General features: G+C 36.9%; 1 protein-coding gene across 1 annotated transcript in view; it reads right to left on the bottom strand.

Moving 5' to 3' along the window:
• The window catches only part of LOC307135245 (pleckstrin homology domain-containing family G member 3), a 134,378-nt gene that overhangs the window by 16,707 nt on the left and 102,092 nt on the right, over positions 1-15,579 (bottom strand). Inside the window, exons 4-16 of the mRNA XM_079831516.1 lie at positions 14,274-14,374; positions 10,243-10,312; positions 9,005-9,051; positions 8,559-8,709; positions 7,806-7,937; positions 6,247-6,429; positions 6,039-6,131; positions 3,147-3,233; positions 3,035-3,068; positions 2,859-2,939; positions 2,739-2,771; positions 2,363-2,373; positions 1,605-1,955 (exon numbers count right to left, since the gene is read on the bottom strand). Coding sequence (XP_079687642.1) covers positions 1,605-1,955; positions 2,363-2,373; positions 2,739-2,771; positions 2,859-2,939; positions 3,035-3,068; positions 3,147-3,233; positions 6,039-6,131; positions 6,247-6,429; positions 7,806-7,937; positions 8,559-8,709; positions 9,005-9,051; positions 10,243-10,312; positions 14,274-14,374 — 1,374 coding nt within the window. The remainder of the gene's footprint in view (positions 1-1,604; positions 1,956-2,362; positions 2,374-2,738; positions 2,772-2,858; positions 2,940-3,034; positions 3,069-3,146; positions 3,234-6,038; positions 6,132-6,246; positions 6,430-7,805; positions 7,938-8,558; positions 8,710-9,004; positions 9,052-10,242; positions 10,313-14,273; positions 14,375-15,579) is intronic.

Raw genomic sequence — 15,579 nt, 5'->3', positions numbered from 1 at the left:
TTATTACCCAGTAATTGTACATAGAGTCTGTACAGGCCCTGGTTATTTCTAGACTCGACTACTGCAATGCGCTTCTGGCTGGACTCCCCTCTTGTGCGATCCAAACACTTAGAATGATCAAGAATGCAGCAGCACGTCTTGTCTTCAACGAGCCCAAAAGGACCCACGTCACACCTCTATTCATCTCTCTGCACTGGCTACCACTCGCTGCTCGCATCAAGTTTAAGGCGCTGACGCTTGCCTACAAAGCCAACACGCGCTCAGCTCCTGCATACTTTGACTCGATTCTACAAATCCACACCCCCACCAGAAGCCTTCGCTCAGCGAAGGAAATCCCTTTCCAGAACATTTTCATTCAACGTTCCCAGCTGGTGGAACAATTTTCCCACCGCCATCCGAAACGCAGAATCATTGACAACATTCAAAAGTCAACTAAAAACTCAGCTCTTCCGTGACCACTTAATAACTTTCTTGACTAAATGTCTAAAAGAAACTTTCTTTCTTTTCCTCTTTCTTCCCCTTTTTTCCCTCCCTACTCTAGCCTGTGCTACACTGAGCAATGTACACGGTCTCATTATTTCAGGCACTTGTTGCGCTTACTCGACTCTTGTGGAACCAATCGCTTCCTGTGCTCCCAAGTTGTAAGTCGCTTTGGATAATAGCGTCTGCTACATGCATAAATGTGTAAATGTGCGTGTAAATGTGAGTGCATATAAGTGCATAGAGTGTACATGTGGAACAGTACTGTAAAATAAAGTGCTTCCGATATCTCAATAGACCTCAAGTACCGCTCCTCATGCATATTAACCACACGGATGTGGATTTATTGAGAAAATTTTAAATCACAAAAGGATATCATATGAAAAATCATAAAGAAAAACTCACGATATAAACAAAATTCTCAGTTTTACATTCTTCAGTTGTAGTGTGTTGTTCTGCAGTATGCGAGTGCTTGCAATCAGAGAGAACAGTTCTGACTGGGTGTGTTTTGTAATGACTGCCTCATGGACATTTTTTAATGGGGTGGCCAGAGGGACAATCCTAGGGTAGCACACTAAAACAAACACTGAAAAAAGGGTAACCTGAAATTGTCATTTCAAAAATCTATTACTGATTGATCATTGATTTTACAAGGTAAATAAAACATGGTTAAATATTTTGTATACATGCTTGTGAGATTTGTCAAATTCAAAGCGACCCTCTCATTAACATGCAATATGATTAAAGTTGCATATGCCAGTAAAAAGGGGCGGAGCATGAGAAGAAATGTCTAAACACAGATGCTTGTTACTGTTGAATCTTTGATTTATCAAAATATTATTCTATGCTAAATGTAAATGGTGAACAAAAGTATTCATAAGTGTCGTACAGCATATGCATTATTTGATGAATTGTAATAGGATAACTCCTTGTTACAATTTAGTTTAGTTCCTCTAGCGGTGCTGGTGATCTACAGAGTTAGCTTCAGCTTGTATGCGCTGTTAGTGGATTTAGGCATTCTGTGAGAGTACATGCAACATGGTAGGGAGATCTGGCAGACATGCAGGTCAATTGCAGGTCAGGTTGGGGTATGACAGAATCCACTTGGTGGCAGAGAACCTCACCGTTGTGAAGTCCATGGAAAGCAAAGCTCTGGCTCTATAGTGCCAGCAGGAAATGGCAGCCAACATGGAACTGGCAAAGTCAGCTACCTGGTTGTCCTCCATTAGAATATCGTCAGATTCACTTTCTTCCCCTTCTGCTTCATCCTCATCTTCTTGCATCAATCTGCCCTTCAGACATGGCGAACTATTGACCGTCTCCTCATTATCACTGGGAATCAGGCCTTCAAGAGAGTATTCTTCTTGTGCAACAGGATTCTCAGCTGAAGACTCACACAAGCCATGAGCGCTAACACTAGAAGTGGCTTGTAAAGGCCACTTGTTAGTGTCCAATGCCCCCTCGCTGTCAGAATGCTGGAGTCACAAAGATTTCTTCTTATGAGGTACAAGGACATGACCCAAACTAACAGAGAAAGAATCTCCCTTGGGGAATAAAGGTGCTCTACTTCATTGAGCTCACTCTAAAACCAGAAGTGGGTAGTATGCTACATTTACTTGAAGTAGGTTCAATGTTTTTTTTTTCTTTTTTTTATTACTGAGTATTTGTTCTTTTTTCCCCACCACTGTTTAACACTTCAACAAGCTTGTGGACAACAAAATAAACAACACATCAAAAGGAACAAATTGTATACCTGTCATTTGATATTGACAAATGTGTCTTTTTTTTAGCATTTCCTTTTGGTTTCCTATTAACATTAACTACATCTGACTGTTGGCATCCAATTCTAAATATTCCTTTGGTGGATTTATTAGCTTCTTACCTTCAGTATTGCTGAAGAATTTACCCAGACATCAGATCAGGCATATAAAAGAAAAAGAACAGAACAGAATAGAATAGTAAAAAAGAAAAAAGCCAATTAGGGACATTAGCCATCCTTTGTAGAATGAAGCATGATGCTTTTCAAACATTCTCAAATCATGCTGGATAAAATTGATTTTTAGGTTTTGCATTTTGGGAGTTCATTGAAACAAAAGGGAGACATTGCAAATACTAAGAAATTCAGTTTTTCTTTTCTTCAATTAAACATGTTGGTGTCAGATCGCACTGTATCGTTACTACATGCCAACAGCATCAAAAACATCAAACATTAAAACATCAAAATTATATCTTTATATCCTGGACACATGGATATTTACCTTTAGTGTTTTTCAAGATCTCTTTAGATGGTTCTGTTGGAAGATAAGTTAAAAAATAAGTTCAAGATTTTCGTTTATAAGTCATATAATCGCAAGACATCCTGTATACCTGGCACCTACCTGACTGTCTCCGGCCTTGTCTTGAGTTAGAAAACTCCTCTGACTTTTTGAGTCTCTCAGGGCTGTACCTATACTTTTTGTCTTTAAAAAATGTTTTCTGTTAAAACAGGCCCATAATGATTTATAATGATGATGAACAGTATGAAAAATATTCATGGGTGGTTTTAAATACTTACAAATTGAATCCATCTCCAAGATAGCTTCCTTTGCCTAAAAGAGAAACATCCAAAATGTCCAAATGAATTTCAAATACAAAACCCAATAACTGGCAGTTTAATCATTACATACCTTTTGTGGTATCACAGCCTGATGGTTCTCTAGAATGAGCCGTTTAATATGATGAGCCCATAATTTTTTCTCCTCCACCGTTCTAGCCTAATGAGAAACAACTATTAAATGAGTTGTTCAATAAAAAAAAAAAGTCTTTCATTATTCACTCAAAACCATGACATTCCATGTTATTTTTCTGTAGAGGAACACTAAAGGGGGAATTTATCACAATGACAGTCCATAGTCACCTTAAGTGAACACCAATAAAGTAGTCCATAGTATACTGTCAGTCAGTTTGACATAAAATGTCAAATGTATTTTAACTAAACATTATAATGTTAAACTTGTGTCAATTGATATAATATCTACAATATATGAAGCTATCATATGATTTCTGATGACCAAAGCGCAGAGTAATGGACTCTCTTTGTTTTTCTGAATCTAGAAAGACATGGTTATTATGCTGTTGTATGGCAAGGGCTACATTTTTTAAAAAGAGTTCTGCATTTGTGTAAACTAGTGTTGTCAACATTATCGCGTTAACACATGCGATTAATTAAAAAAATAAATAAATATATATATACCCGTAAAAAAATATTTTAAGCAATTAACGCAGCATCCGTTTTTTCTGTCATCCTTTGCTTAGCGTCACATTATACGATCATGCTCCTATTCATACAAATGCTTTAAACCATTCAAGCACGACAAGACAAAAGAGAACACGTAGAGAACAGACAGCGCACCAGAATAAAGTTGTCTTTCGTGCTTGAATGAACAATAACACATCCACAATTATGCCACAATTTGTCGAGTGTCCTCATAAGAGCAGTCATAGATGAGTTAAATAAAGTCTTGAATGAACGTAAAGAGTTGTAAGAAAATGAGACGCATGAGATCTGCGTCATGTGCACTAGCGACAGGTCTTACAGTTTTTTTTACGATCGCTATGACAATTTTTGCAATACTTTTAACAATTTTCCTAAACTCTTAACACACTAACACACCTACATCACACAATTGCCAAAACGGTTAATTTCATGCTCAAAATCACACATTGTAAACTAAACTCCAACACTAATTTTCAAAATACAATGATACACTAACAAACTATTTCTACCAAAACACTAACACATGTTCTCTTCCAACAGGAACATATAGTCAATCATGGCACAATGTCATAAAAACACTAACACTAGATGGAATTACAGAAACTGCATTATTTTATGTGTCAGGTCTGCCCTTATACAATAGACAGTATATTTTATTGATCATAGATTGTGTGTATTTTGAAGACTCTTCCCATTTTTGCTTTGTTGGGTTTAGTAAATGCATGCATTTTGTTTCTTGTGCTGCAGAAATTCTCCCTTGCCCTTGTCCTGGTACTCATCTTCCTCTTCCTCTTGCAGGCATTTTTCTTACTTTCTTTGTGTTGCTATATATTGTTCTTTTTTCACACAAGATAAGCCCAAAGAGGCCCTCTTTTACTGTATACCATATGGCCATGTGAAAGAACATCAAAACCTGAACAATTCCTAGATGGGAATCAGCTGTGATTTATATATTTGCATAACTTCAATCCGCTGTTTCTCAGTACCAATGGAATAAAATACAGGGGATATATTTTTGTTTCACTTCACAATATAAAACAGCTGTTTATCTTGACTTTAGCCTATAAGGATTAGTTTAGAACATGATGTTATCTGTTCTGACATAAAGTGTTAAAGCATTGGTAAATTTGGCAGTAAAAATCCAGTGTTTTGGTCTTGGTTGAGCTTGTGCGTAAAAAAAGTTCAAGCATTTTAAATTTGTGCTAACTGTATGCATTTTGTTTAAAAGCAACAATACAATAGTATAGCCTACACAGACAGATGTTGTGCTAACTGCGTTAAGAGTTTAGGAAAATTGTTAAAAGTATTGAAAAAAATTGTCATAGCGATTGAAGTGACAGCAGCCACTAATGCTGTCTGTCATTAATGTTAATCAAAGATAACTGAGAAAATGACTCACTGCTCTTGACTAAAGTACTTTTGTCGCTTTAATAAGGATTCATCTACACTTAATTTATAATGTATGCAGTACAGATTGTTTGATAACTTTATTCAATTTCTGTATATTTCCTACCTGTTAGACAGTCTTGTGCCTAAGTTAGTAAAAAAATAGCCAATCACCAGAGTGTTTATCAGTCAGCGCTTCAGAGAGTTGAGAAAAAAAATATATCGCAGGGGAGGCCTCCCTTGGTATATCAACCAATCATTGTAGAGACGTAAATTACGTGATATTAGTTTGAACTGCTACCAATGCGCTGATAATGTACCAAGTATCTTAATTATGGAGAGTAGCGAAATTGAATATTTGATCGCCAACAAATTTACCAAGCTATCATTCAAACAGTATCTACAAATTAAAAATGAAGGAAAACTCCACGCCTAAGTTGGATATATAGGATAAAGCAGTCAGCTTCACTAGACAGCCAATGCCCACTTTTAACACAGACATTTAAAGAGGGATGAATGTTTGCTTCAAGTGATAGGCTAGGTGAGTGAAATTATATTTCTATTACCTAGCTGTGTGTAATTTTCTTTACATTTTCTGTCTATAAGCCAATTTAAAGCAGTTAAGCTAATAATAATAGACCAGACCATGCCTCCTCTATTTTAAAACCCATGAGCCGCCACTGAGAAAGGGCACAGTTGAAATGTATTATTTTTATGTGAGGATTGTTTAAGTTCACTTAAATTAAAAGTTGTTATATTTTCTCAGAAAAAAAATGTGAATAATCTAGATTTAATCGATTGACAGCACTAAACAAAATACATTGTTTATTTGTATCAACATGGCAGTGGCAGAACGATCCCTTTATGAATAAAATATTTTTATTCACGTAAAGACTCAAATCATTGAATGACACACCTGGACAGTATGAGGTTGTTTGGGATGCTTGTAATGAGTGACACTGAAGCATAGCGAGTCCTTGGCACTTTCAATTAACATGAGCGTTGAACACTGCAAGAGGAAAGAGAAACAAGAATACAACATAACTTCACATTAGTGCTGACTGTTCAGACTAGACATGAATTAAAAATGAAGTACTTCTCTACGAATGTGGATGCTGTCGTACCGAGATGTGGGTCTTATAGACATAATGTTCTCCTCTTCGTTTGGTGATGAGCAGCATGCGGTCAAAGAGAAAGAGTGTGCGCTCGTTCTTGGCACGATGGACACGAAAGGTGCCCTCGAGAACCAGTTCTCCATATGTAGTCAGATCAGGTCCCTTCCAGTTTATAAGCAGAGACTGGACTTCCTGAGATAGATAAGGGAGGTACAGATATTGTAAATTGGTTCATATCTTCATTAAATATGCTGAAAACATAAACGAGAGCTCAAGATTCATCCTGTGAAAACCGGTTTCAAATCGGATTTTGCGTTACCATGGCAACTGTACTCTAAATTCTGCTAGCAGCTCCTCCCCTAGTGGGCTTCGTCATGTTTCATATTACAAAATTTATTTTAAAAACTTTATAATACAAACCTTTTCTAATCTTGACAAAACACATATCGTCGGAAAGGTCTCACATTCTATATTTGCCAGCTGTTTTGTGATATTTGGACAAAAATATATACATTTGTTACAGGAGATTGCATAAAAAAAATCAATGGAATTTCAATGACACCTGGTGGCTATTTGTGGTACAGCGCCTAAACAAAATCTCATGGGAACTTAAATTTTTGTGATATCAACTTCAAATTTGGAACACAAATTGGTTAGATATTTGGCATTTGATAGTAATTTTAGAGAAAAAAATATTTTTTAACATATATATTTTATATAAAATATTTAGTACAGTACATTTGATTTACAGTACATTTAAACTTTCATAACTTTTTCATACTTTCATTTTTTTAAGTGATTACACTTGAGCCATAATCTGCTGATTGTCTTCTTTAAAATGAGACCAAACTTAAGTCTATATTACAAAGCATTCTTGAATTGCAACCATTTAAGTTTGGATAGTGCATTTTCATGTATATTTTCAAAAGGGGGGGTGACAGTTAACAAATAAGGTTATGATATCAAAATGTTTGATACCACTGAAATTGCATTTCATTTTCAATATCATTAAAAAAAACTAATACTAGCCTAAATAAACTCTCAAGCTTACTGAAGACAAATAATAAACAGTGATTAAGAAAGAGCAAAGAAAACAAACAATAGAACAAAAGACACAAATGAAATAGACCTACCTGAAAAACCTCAAGCACTAGAAATACTACATAAAATGTATAAAGTAATCAAATGTATGCAAAACAATACATAGTCTTTTCTGTGTAAATTAAATATACATTTATTCTCATTAAAGTTACAAAAGTGATTCCGTCAAGAGCAGTGAGAGATTTTCTCTTTTTTGTTGTTTGATGAGCATTAATAAATGACAGAAAGCAAATTTGGATGCTGTCCGCTGTGCTTAAAAACGCATGCTAACAATAAGCTTTCGTGACTGCGTAGCACAGCAATGATAGTCCAAAATCTCTACTGGCAAAATTCTACCAGTTAATTCTGTCTACCAGTATATCGCCCACCCCTAAATGAACTTTCCTCCATTCAACCCTGTGCCTGCCCTGGAGAGCTGTGAAACATGCTCATAACGCAAACTCTTTGATGTGTGTATGTGAGCCCACCTGAAGACGGACTGCATGTTCATGTTTTCTCTTCATGTCGTTTATATACCACGCAACACCAGTCATGGTGTATATGGCCTCCTCCACCACCTCATAACCCTCCTCCTCTGGATCAAAGTGCTTGGCAATCTCCTACAATATAAAGGACACATCCACAATAACCACTGACTGCTTATTTACAATGCAATAATCAATTAATACAATTTTCTTTAAAGGCCAGATTTTTCAAACGAGCCAACATTACCAAAATTGTTTATTGCATAAACTAATAAAAATGTCCTTAAAAACAGTCATGACACCTTTTAACATTACCATGAACTGTATAGGCCCATCAATATGCACCTTTATTTACATGACATTGTATAAACAACAGCAAAAGTGTGAATTTTTTTTTTTTTTACAAAGTGATCAATAAATGTGCACTAAAATATTGTAGATTTTGATGAGACACAGTCTTTGATGCCAACAACAAACAACATTTAAGCATTTTAAATTCTGTTCTCCATATTCCTATCATAACAGAATTGTGATACACTTTGGTTGAGAACCACTGATCTAGCCCTTTTCTATTAACTCTTTCAATAACTGTCACAAGAAAAGGTGTAACACAATCAATGTAACAATATACAATGCAAAATAGTATCATAATCCAACAAAAATGATAATGCATGATAATGGGAAGCATTGCTCACAGCAGGTGATTTGAAGCATTTACTATTCTATACAGTATTATTCTGGGAACAGTTGGTTAACCTGAAGTAACAGATGATATTTGAGGATCCTCTGGACAGGCTTGAGAAGATAAGATCCCAGAGGCAGAGATCGCTTTAAAGTAGCTTGCCTCTCCCTGAAGAACTTGGCAAGAGTTTTGTTTCTCATGCAGTCTGTTAGAGCGGCCACAGAGCTAAGGAGAGAGTATGAACAGTGAAAAAACAGCACACACTAACAAATATGTCACTATACAAACTGATAAGAGTAATTTGCATACAACATTAAATAATAACCCTCTGACCATTCATAAATGAGTCAAAGTTTACAAAGGAAATAAATAATGCTTCAAACACCAGTATTGAGCATCACATACTGTAAAGACAACCTACAGATTGCAAAGTTCAAATGAGCTTTTCCTTGATGCTGGAAACCAAAGTGCTAATGTAATTAGGCATTATGCGTTACTTTGTTCATTTAGTGCAACTTACTTTGGGTAGTTGGTGCAATATTGTGTGTAGATGTCAAAATATTCACGCTAAATATAGGGAGGAAAAACAAAGTCAGTAAAGGCTTTTCTCAACAACACACAATCACATCACACAATGTAAACATTCAGTTGCAATAAGCCCCATTTACATAATATGTTATAAAATGCTATAATTAGCCAATTGTTCTTCTGGAGTTTGAGTAGACAAGTTTGTTCTCGGGTAAATATGTTAAAAATGTAATGATTAAAGGTACAATATGTAACTTTTGGTGCTATAGCAGTTAATAAACAAAACTGTATGCATCTTGCGGAAGCCGGAGCCGGAGCTACTGTGACAGAAGCTCTGTTTATGTATATTACCCCTTTTCCACCAAGGCAGTTTGAGTGCTGGTTCGGAGCCAGAGCCTAGTTTCAAATCGGTTCTTTGTCTTTCAATACCCAAAGCACCAGCTCTGAACCAGGAAAAGTGGTTCTTAAGTAGCACCAAAACATTGCTGGTCTAGAAGTAAGAACCGCTTGCGTGACCAACAAGACGAACACAAATGTTTTTGAAATAGCAGCTAATCGAGCTAATAGCTGCTCGATTGTAATCTCCGTCTATACAAATTACGGCGAGCTGCACGAATGTGTTGGATTCGCTGTGTTTTGATGCCGACGTAGATTCGCAAAGCTATGTGCATCAATAGTAATGCAACGTTCGCCATTGTTGATGGAAGGCTTGTTCGATATGCATCGGTGCTGCACAGACCAATCGTCGTATGACATCGAAGTACAGCGAGAGCATATGACTCCTTATGCTTTTGAATCGCTCTTGCAGTAGTTCGATGTCATATGTGTTTGTGTTTCCAGCTGCCTCACTAGCGTTGCTGAAAAAGATGAGATGCATACTGTGACGTAAGACCTGGCTCTCTAGCATGTGTAAAGGCAAACCAGTTCTTAGAAGGCTCGCCAGTCAAACCAACTCCAAACCGGCACTAGCACTAGCTCTGAACTAGCACCCGGTTCATGCTGGTGGAAAAGGGGTATATGAGGAGTCACAGGTACTGAGCTAATCCACAGCAGGTGTTGTCCCACCGAGTTTAAAATAGTATGAATATAAACACTTATTATAGTTGTACTGTAGTGATTCAGAATAGAAAAAAAACAACAAAAAACCTTCCACTTATTATATTTCCTGTTTAGTTACGTAAACATTTAATTGAAACATGATCAGAGTTTAAGCCATAAAAGGAACTTCACCTTGATCACAAAGCATCTGGCAATGGCCACAGGATCATTGTCACACATGTCCAGAGATTGAAGCAGCTCACTAAAAAAAGAGAAAACATTAATCAACCCCAAAACATCAAACTAATGTTCATTAAAGCACCACATGCTTTGCACACTGTAAATAAAAACATTCCCATAAGGCCATTGTAGCGTTAAGCTGGCAAAAGGCCTTGTGATACAGAAAAGAAGCCACCTCATAAGTTTGTTCAACAGCACATGCAGTCTGCAAGTCAGTCATCCTCTTATCTGTGGTTAATGAGAAAAGAATATCTCTTACCAATATCTGTGTCCATGAGTTTGTGTAAGGAACACCTAAAATCTCCTTAAAGAGATAGTTCACCCAAAAATGAAAGTTACCCCACATTTACTCACCCACAAGCCATCCTAAGTGTATATGACATTGTTCTTTCAGACGCATAAAATCGGAGTTACATTAAAAAAATTTCCTGGCATTATAATGGCACCCCAGAATTTGAAGGCCAACATTTTTTTCCCATTCATTATAAAAGTAATCCACACAACTCTAGGAAGTTAATAAAGGCCGTCTGAAGTGAATTGTTGGGTTTTTGTAAGAAAAATATCCATATTTAACATGTTATAAAGTAAAATATCTAGCTTCCGGCAGACCTCTTTCTGTATTCAATTTACTAAAATTCAAATTTTTTTTATATAACTCCGATTGTTTTCGTCTGAAAGAAGAATGTCATATACACCTAGGATGGCTTGAGGGTAAGTAAATTATGGGATAATTTTGGGGTGAACTATCCCTTTATTAGTAAAATAACTGGGATGAACAGCGGTAAGTGACTTATTCCTTTCAATCAATTAACATGATAAAAATACACTTTTTCTTTGCCACTGGCAAAAGAAATCTGAATCTCCGGTCTATGTCAGGTTCAATCCATGTTTGAAATTCAGGGGTTAGCTAACAAACACCACAGCAAACAAAGGAAATTATGCCCACACTCTCTGTCATGCATTTGTGATGAAGCACAAATCTAAACATATCAACCATTCACTCACTTACTGTATGGTATTGAGGAGAAAAGTATCACTCTGGGGTAGACCAACACCTGACAATATGTGAGGAGACAATTACGCTCAAAAATGACTGATGACTGGTTAAATGAAGAAAGGCGTGTGTTTAAGTCTCCATCAAGCTTTTGACATGAGAGAATTTATTAATTGGTAACAGTTTGTTAAAGGTCCCATGGCGTGGATTTTTTATTATTATTTTATAATGTTTCCTGAGGTGTACTTATATTGTTAGTATGATTTTTACATCATAAAATGTCATAATTTAGAAATAAAAGGCATTTTTCTATTCTGATATTAGCCCTCTGGCTTGAATGCTCTGTTTGAAAGGGCATGTCTGCTGTGAGACTTTTCAGATAAAAGGCCCACTGTTGTGATTGGCTGACATCTTTGCATTTGAAATGAGTATTAGATCTTGTGGCGGAGGGGGCGTGGTTTAGCGAGATCTGCACACACTGCCAGTGCCAGAGAGAGAGAGAGACGGACTCGTAGACCAGACGGAGAGCTCTGGAGAAAGATAGTTGAGAAAAGTTTTATTGTACTGTTGTTGTGAGCGCAAGTTTATTTTGCTTGTATCTAAGAGTTCTGAATAAACACGAGTCCCAGTCACACCGACCCTATCTTCTTCCTCCTTATTCTACGAACTTTGTAACGTGGAACCACTCACGAATACTTTTACTACGTTTTTTTACCATTACAGCTGTCAAGCATTATTTTAATATCTTTTCCCATCACATGAAAAGCTGCAGTGATGAGCATTGAGTACACAGACAGTCTGTTGATCACGTGAAAACAGTGATCTCGTCATTGCAACGCGTTTTCTCTCACAAAATGCTTTGACCACAACTAACAGCAAACACGACATCGATATGAATACAGTAAGAGCTTTGTTGTGCAGTATAACAAGTGTATAACACTCGCAACGTGTGATTGACAGATCCGAACATTATAAAGAGAGTCGAATCCATATCGTAAAAGCCTGTGCTGACATTGCGAAACAGAATCCATTTTCTCTTAATTCTCTGGGCGGGCAAAGCAGAGGAAGAGGAGGTAACATTTCCCTGTTTGTCGACATATAGGGAAGATTCCAGATCAGCTTGTATGAGCTTTCATTTTCTCAAAGGCAGAGCAGGACACCCAGAACTCGGTTTACATCTATCAACATTTCTAGCTACTTGGGGACCATATACAGGCTAAGGGAACTCATATTAATGTTAAAAAACCTCATAAAATGAAAATTTCATGCCATGGGACCTTTAAGAATGTTAATGAATGCCATCACAGCCAGCCCCCCATCGAGGATCAGTGTATGAGTTGCTGGATGGCATGACTCGAGCCATTGCCAGACTTAATTTAAACTGGTTGGTGGAGAGACGGTAATCTGCTGGGCAGGCATTCGTTCAGCACAGGGGGTTTTGTCGTTCCCATGCCTGTAAGTCTACCTACAAGTTGATGACATCTTCTCTAGGCACCATTTTTATAGTCGGCTGGCGCACCTGTGACGTCACCTGACTGTGGTAGCCAATCAAGATTGCATGCATTCACACGTGCTTCAGACACAGGCTCACACGCCCCATAGCGTCAACTTGGATGCAGAGTTTCGTTCCCCTACTCAGGGAACCGGGTTAGACATTTCCAATCCTAGTCCCGGTGACCCACAGCCCTGCTCATTTTTTACATCCCAATTTAACACACCTGCTTCAGATTATCAGCTCGTTAATAGAGAGCTCTATTAACTGAGCTACCTCAGATAAGAGAGACATGCTAAATGTGCAGAGCGGTGGGTCCCCAGGACCAGGACCAATGGTATAGTGGTTTCTCCCTTATATTTTTCTCTTTTTTAGAACATGTTAAGCAAGGAGTGTGCTTGAACAAAGGGGCTCTGTGTAAACAAAAATTCCATTGTACATGGCAATTTTTTGCTGTGTGTATGACGGAACACGCATAACATGGGTGGAAAAAGCTACAAAATTAGGCATGAACCCAGGGTTCTACTGCAGCCCACAAAAAATTACTACTACATACATATTTAGGCACAACGGTTAGAGTGACCTGAAGTTCATGAATAGTTGTATACAGAGTGCAAAATGAACACACTGCAAGCACCAAATGCGTAAACATGAGTAAAAATGACAAAGGCTGCAATTTAGTTATGTACATTTATAGTCTGACATGCTACGTGTTTCAGAATAAAGCGCAACATTGTGTTCATTTACACACGAGCAGCTCATGATCCAGCATTTTCAGTGTCTCATAGCGGCTCGGTTTATAGTAAATGCTGCTCCACATGAACTCCATATTGGCCAACCATCTTGTAATGAGAATCGTCTAAAGGCCTACAGTAAAACAAATGAGAAGCTAGAGGTTTTCCCCTGGTCTCCCTGTTTTTTTGTGTGCAAAATTTGGCAAAAAACAAGTTTATAATTTGTAACAAAAGTATGTCTAACGACATATTTAAAGTCAAAATGAAATAAAAATGTACAATTCTAATGTTATGGAATACTGTACAGTGACTATTCATGATTTATCCAAGCACATCGCTTTTTTTTTTTTTTCATGTGCCCTCGTAATATTTAATCAAAATAACTTCCCCCTTCCTTCTCTTATGTGATGACGTGTTTACAGGTGCAGGATGCAACCTGTCACTCACATGAGATCACAGCAATGAGCATGAGCTTCAGCTCGGCAAATGACATAACTGCAGTGCACATTTACATTTACATTTCTGTTGATGAAGATGCAAATAAACTTATCTCTATATTTATCATTCTTTGTGTGAACAGGCCTTTAGTCACCACTGTTATCAAATAAGAAATTGAAATAACATCATAATGTCATAAAATTAAGATTCTTCTTTGTAGACAAAATGATGCAAAGGTGTGGCATTAATGTCTATATATGACTGTTTGGTGCTGTGTTGGTAACTTGGGTTGCAAAATACAAGCAAATAATGAATGAGTTCTTACCTGTTAAACTCATAGATGTCCTCTATGTTTCCAAATAGAGCACACACCTGTTCTGGCTTTATGGAAAGATCTCCTGTGTCTATGATGTGAGCAAGGTAGTCCTGCAAGAGAAAATCAGTCTTGAATATTCAAGAATACTTATGACTTGCATGAAAGCGCAATGACCAGTGCGGCACTAGGGCGGGGCTTGCCGTGGCTATAGCACCGTCAGAAATTTGCATAGCACCGTCACCGGCACACCCCACCATTATGGAGTGCTATTTAATTTCAAACAAAAAATTGCATTTCTCAGATACATCCCGGAATAACTCAGAAGATTACACATTATTGTCCTCTTGTAATCTGCCATTGGTGAATAGCTAGCCCATGATGTTTTTGAAGATTCATATAATGTCAAATAATATAGATTATATTTATTATAAATTTTTGCACATTGTTTGCTGTCTTAGATTGTTGCGTCTTTTTTGCATTTTCAGATTCTCGCACCCAGGGGTGGATTAACACATAGGCTAACCCAGGCTGCAGCCTAGGGGCCCACACATGATCAGGGGGCCTCTGTTCAGTGTTTTTTTGTAAATATTTACTCCAATATATTGCAAATGTTACTGGACGGAGGTTTTAAAATAACACAATTGAAAAGCGCACAACATGCATGACAGATTAATGTTACATCACCTTCGATATCACGAGGATTTGGCATTTCCAATTAATGTATTCAATTATTATTAGGCAACTTTTAATATTAAATTAATATTAAAATAAATTTGACCCACAATTATTTCATAGCAAAGCACCGCATAACCGACGTGCTGTGAGGATAATAAAAGATTAGCTTAACACTCAGGTCTATACAATGAATTATAGGCAGATAATTAAAATTATTAACACACTATAATATATCTGAACACTACAATAGACTAATCAGTCATAAATCAAAATAAATAACATCTTTTGTTTCAAACGCAGTTTCAAAAACAATTTGTTTAACACAAAAAACTTCCCTTCTCATTTCACTAAATATTTCCATAATTTCGACGTGAAATTTTTCTTCATCCCCAATTGCTTACAAAATGATGGACGATTCACATTTCGTGCGTCATTTCCTTTGATAATACAATTAAGTGAATTATTAAATAAATAAGTAAATAAACAAGTAAACTGATGTGTGAATGATGAAGCTATTATTTGTAGCTAGTATGAGTAATAAAATGCTTTCTCTGTGTCCAGATTTAACCATAACAATAGCCCTGTTTCCGCCGAAACTACCCGGAACAATTTGTCCCAGGAACTTTTTTCCCAGGAGCTC

Source organism: Gobio gobio (genome assembly GCF_949357685.1).
Source record: "Gobio gobio genome assembly, chromosome: 12".
Taxonomy (NCBI): domain Eukaryota; kingdom Metazoa; phylum Chordata; class Actinopteri; order Cypriniformes; family Gobionidae; genus Gobio; species Gobio gobio.
The sequence above is the reverse complement of the archived record's forward strand: the minus strand, read 5'-3'. Positions and strand labels throughout refer to the sequence as shown.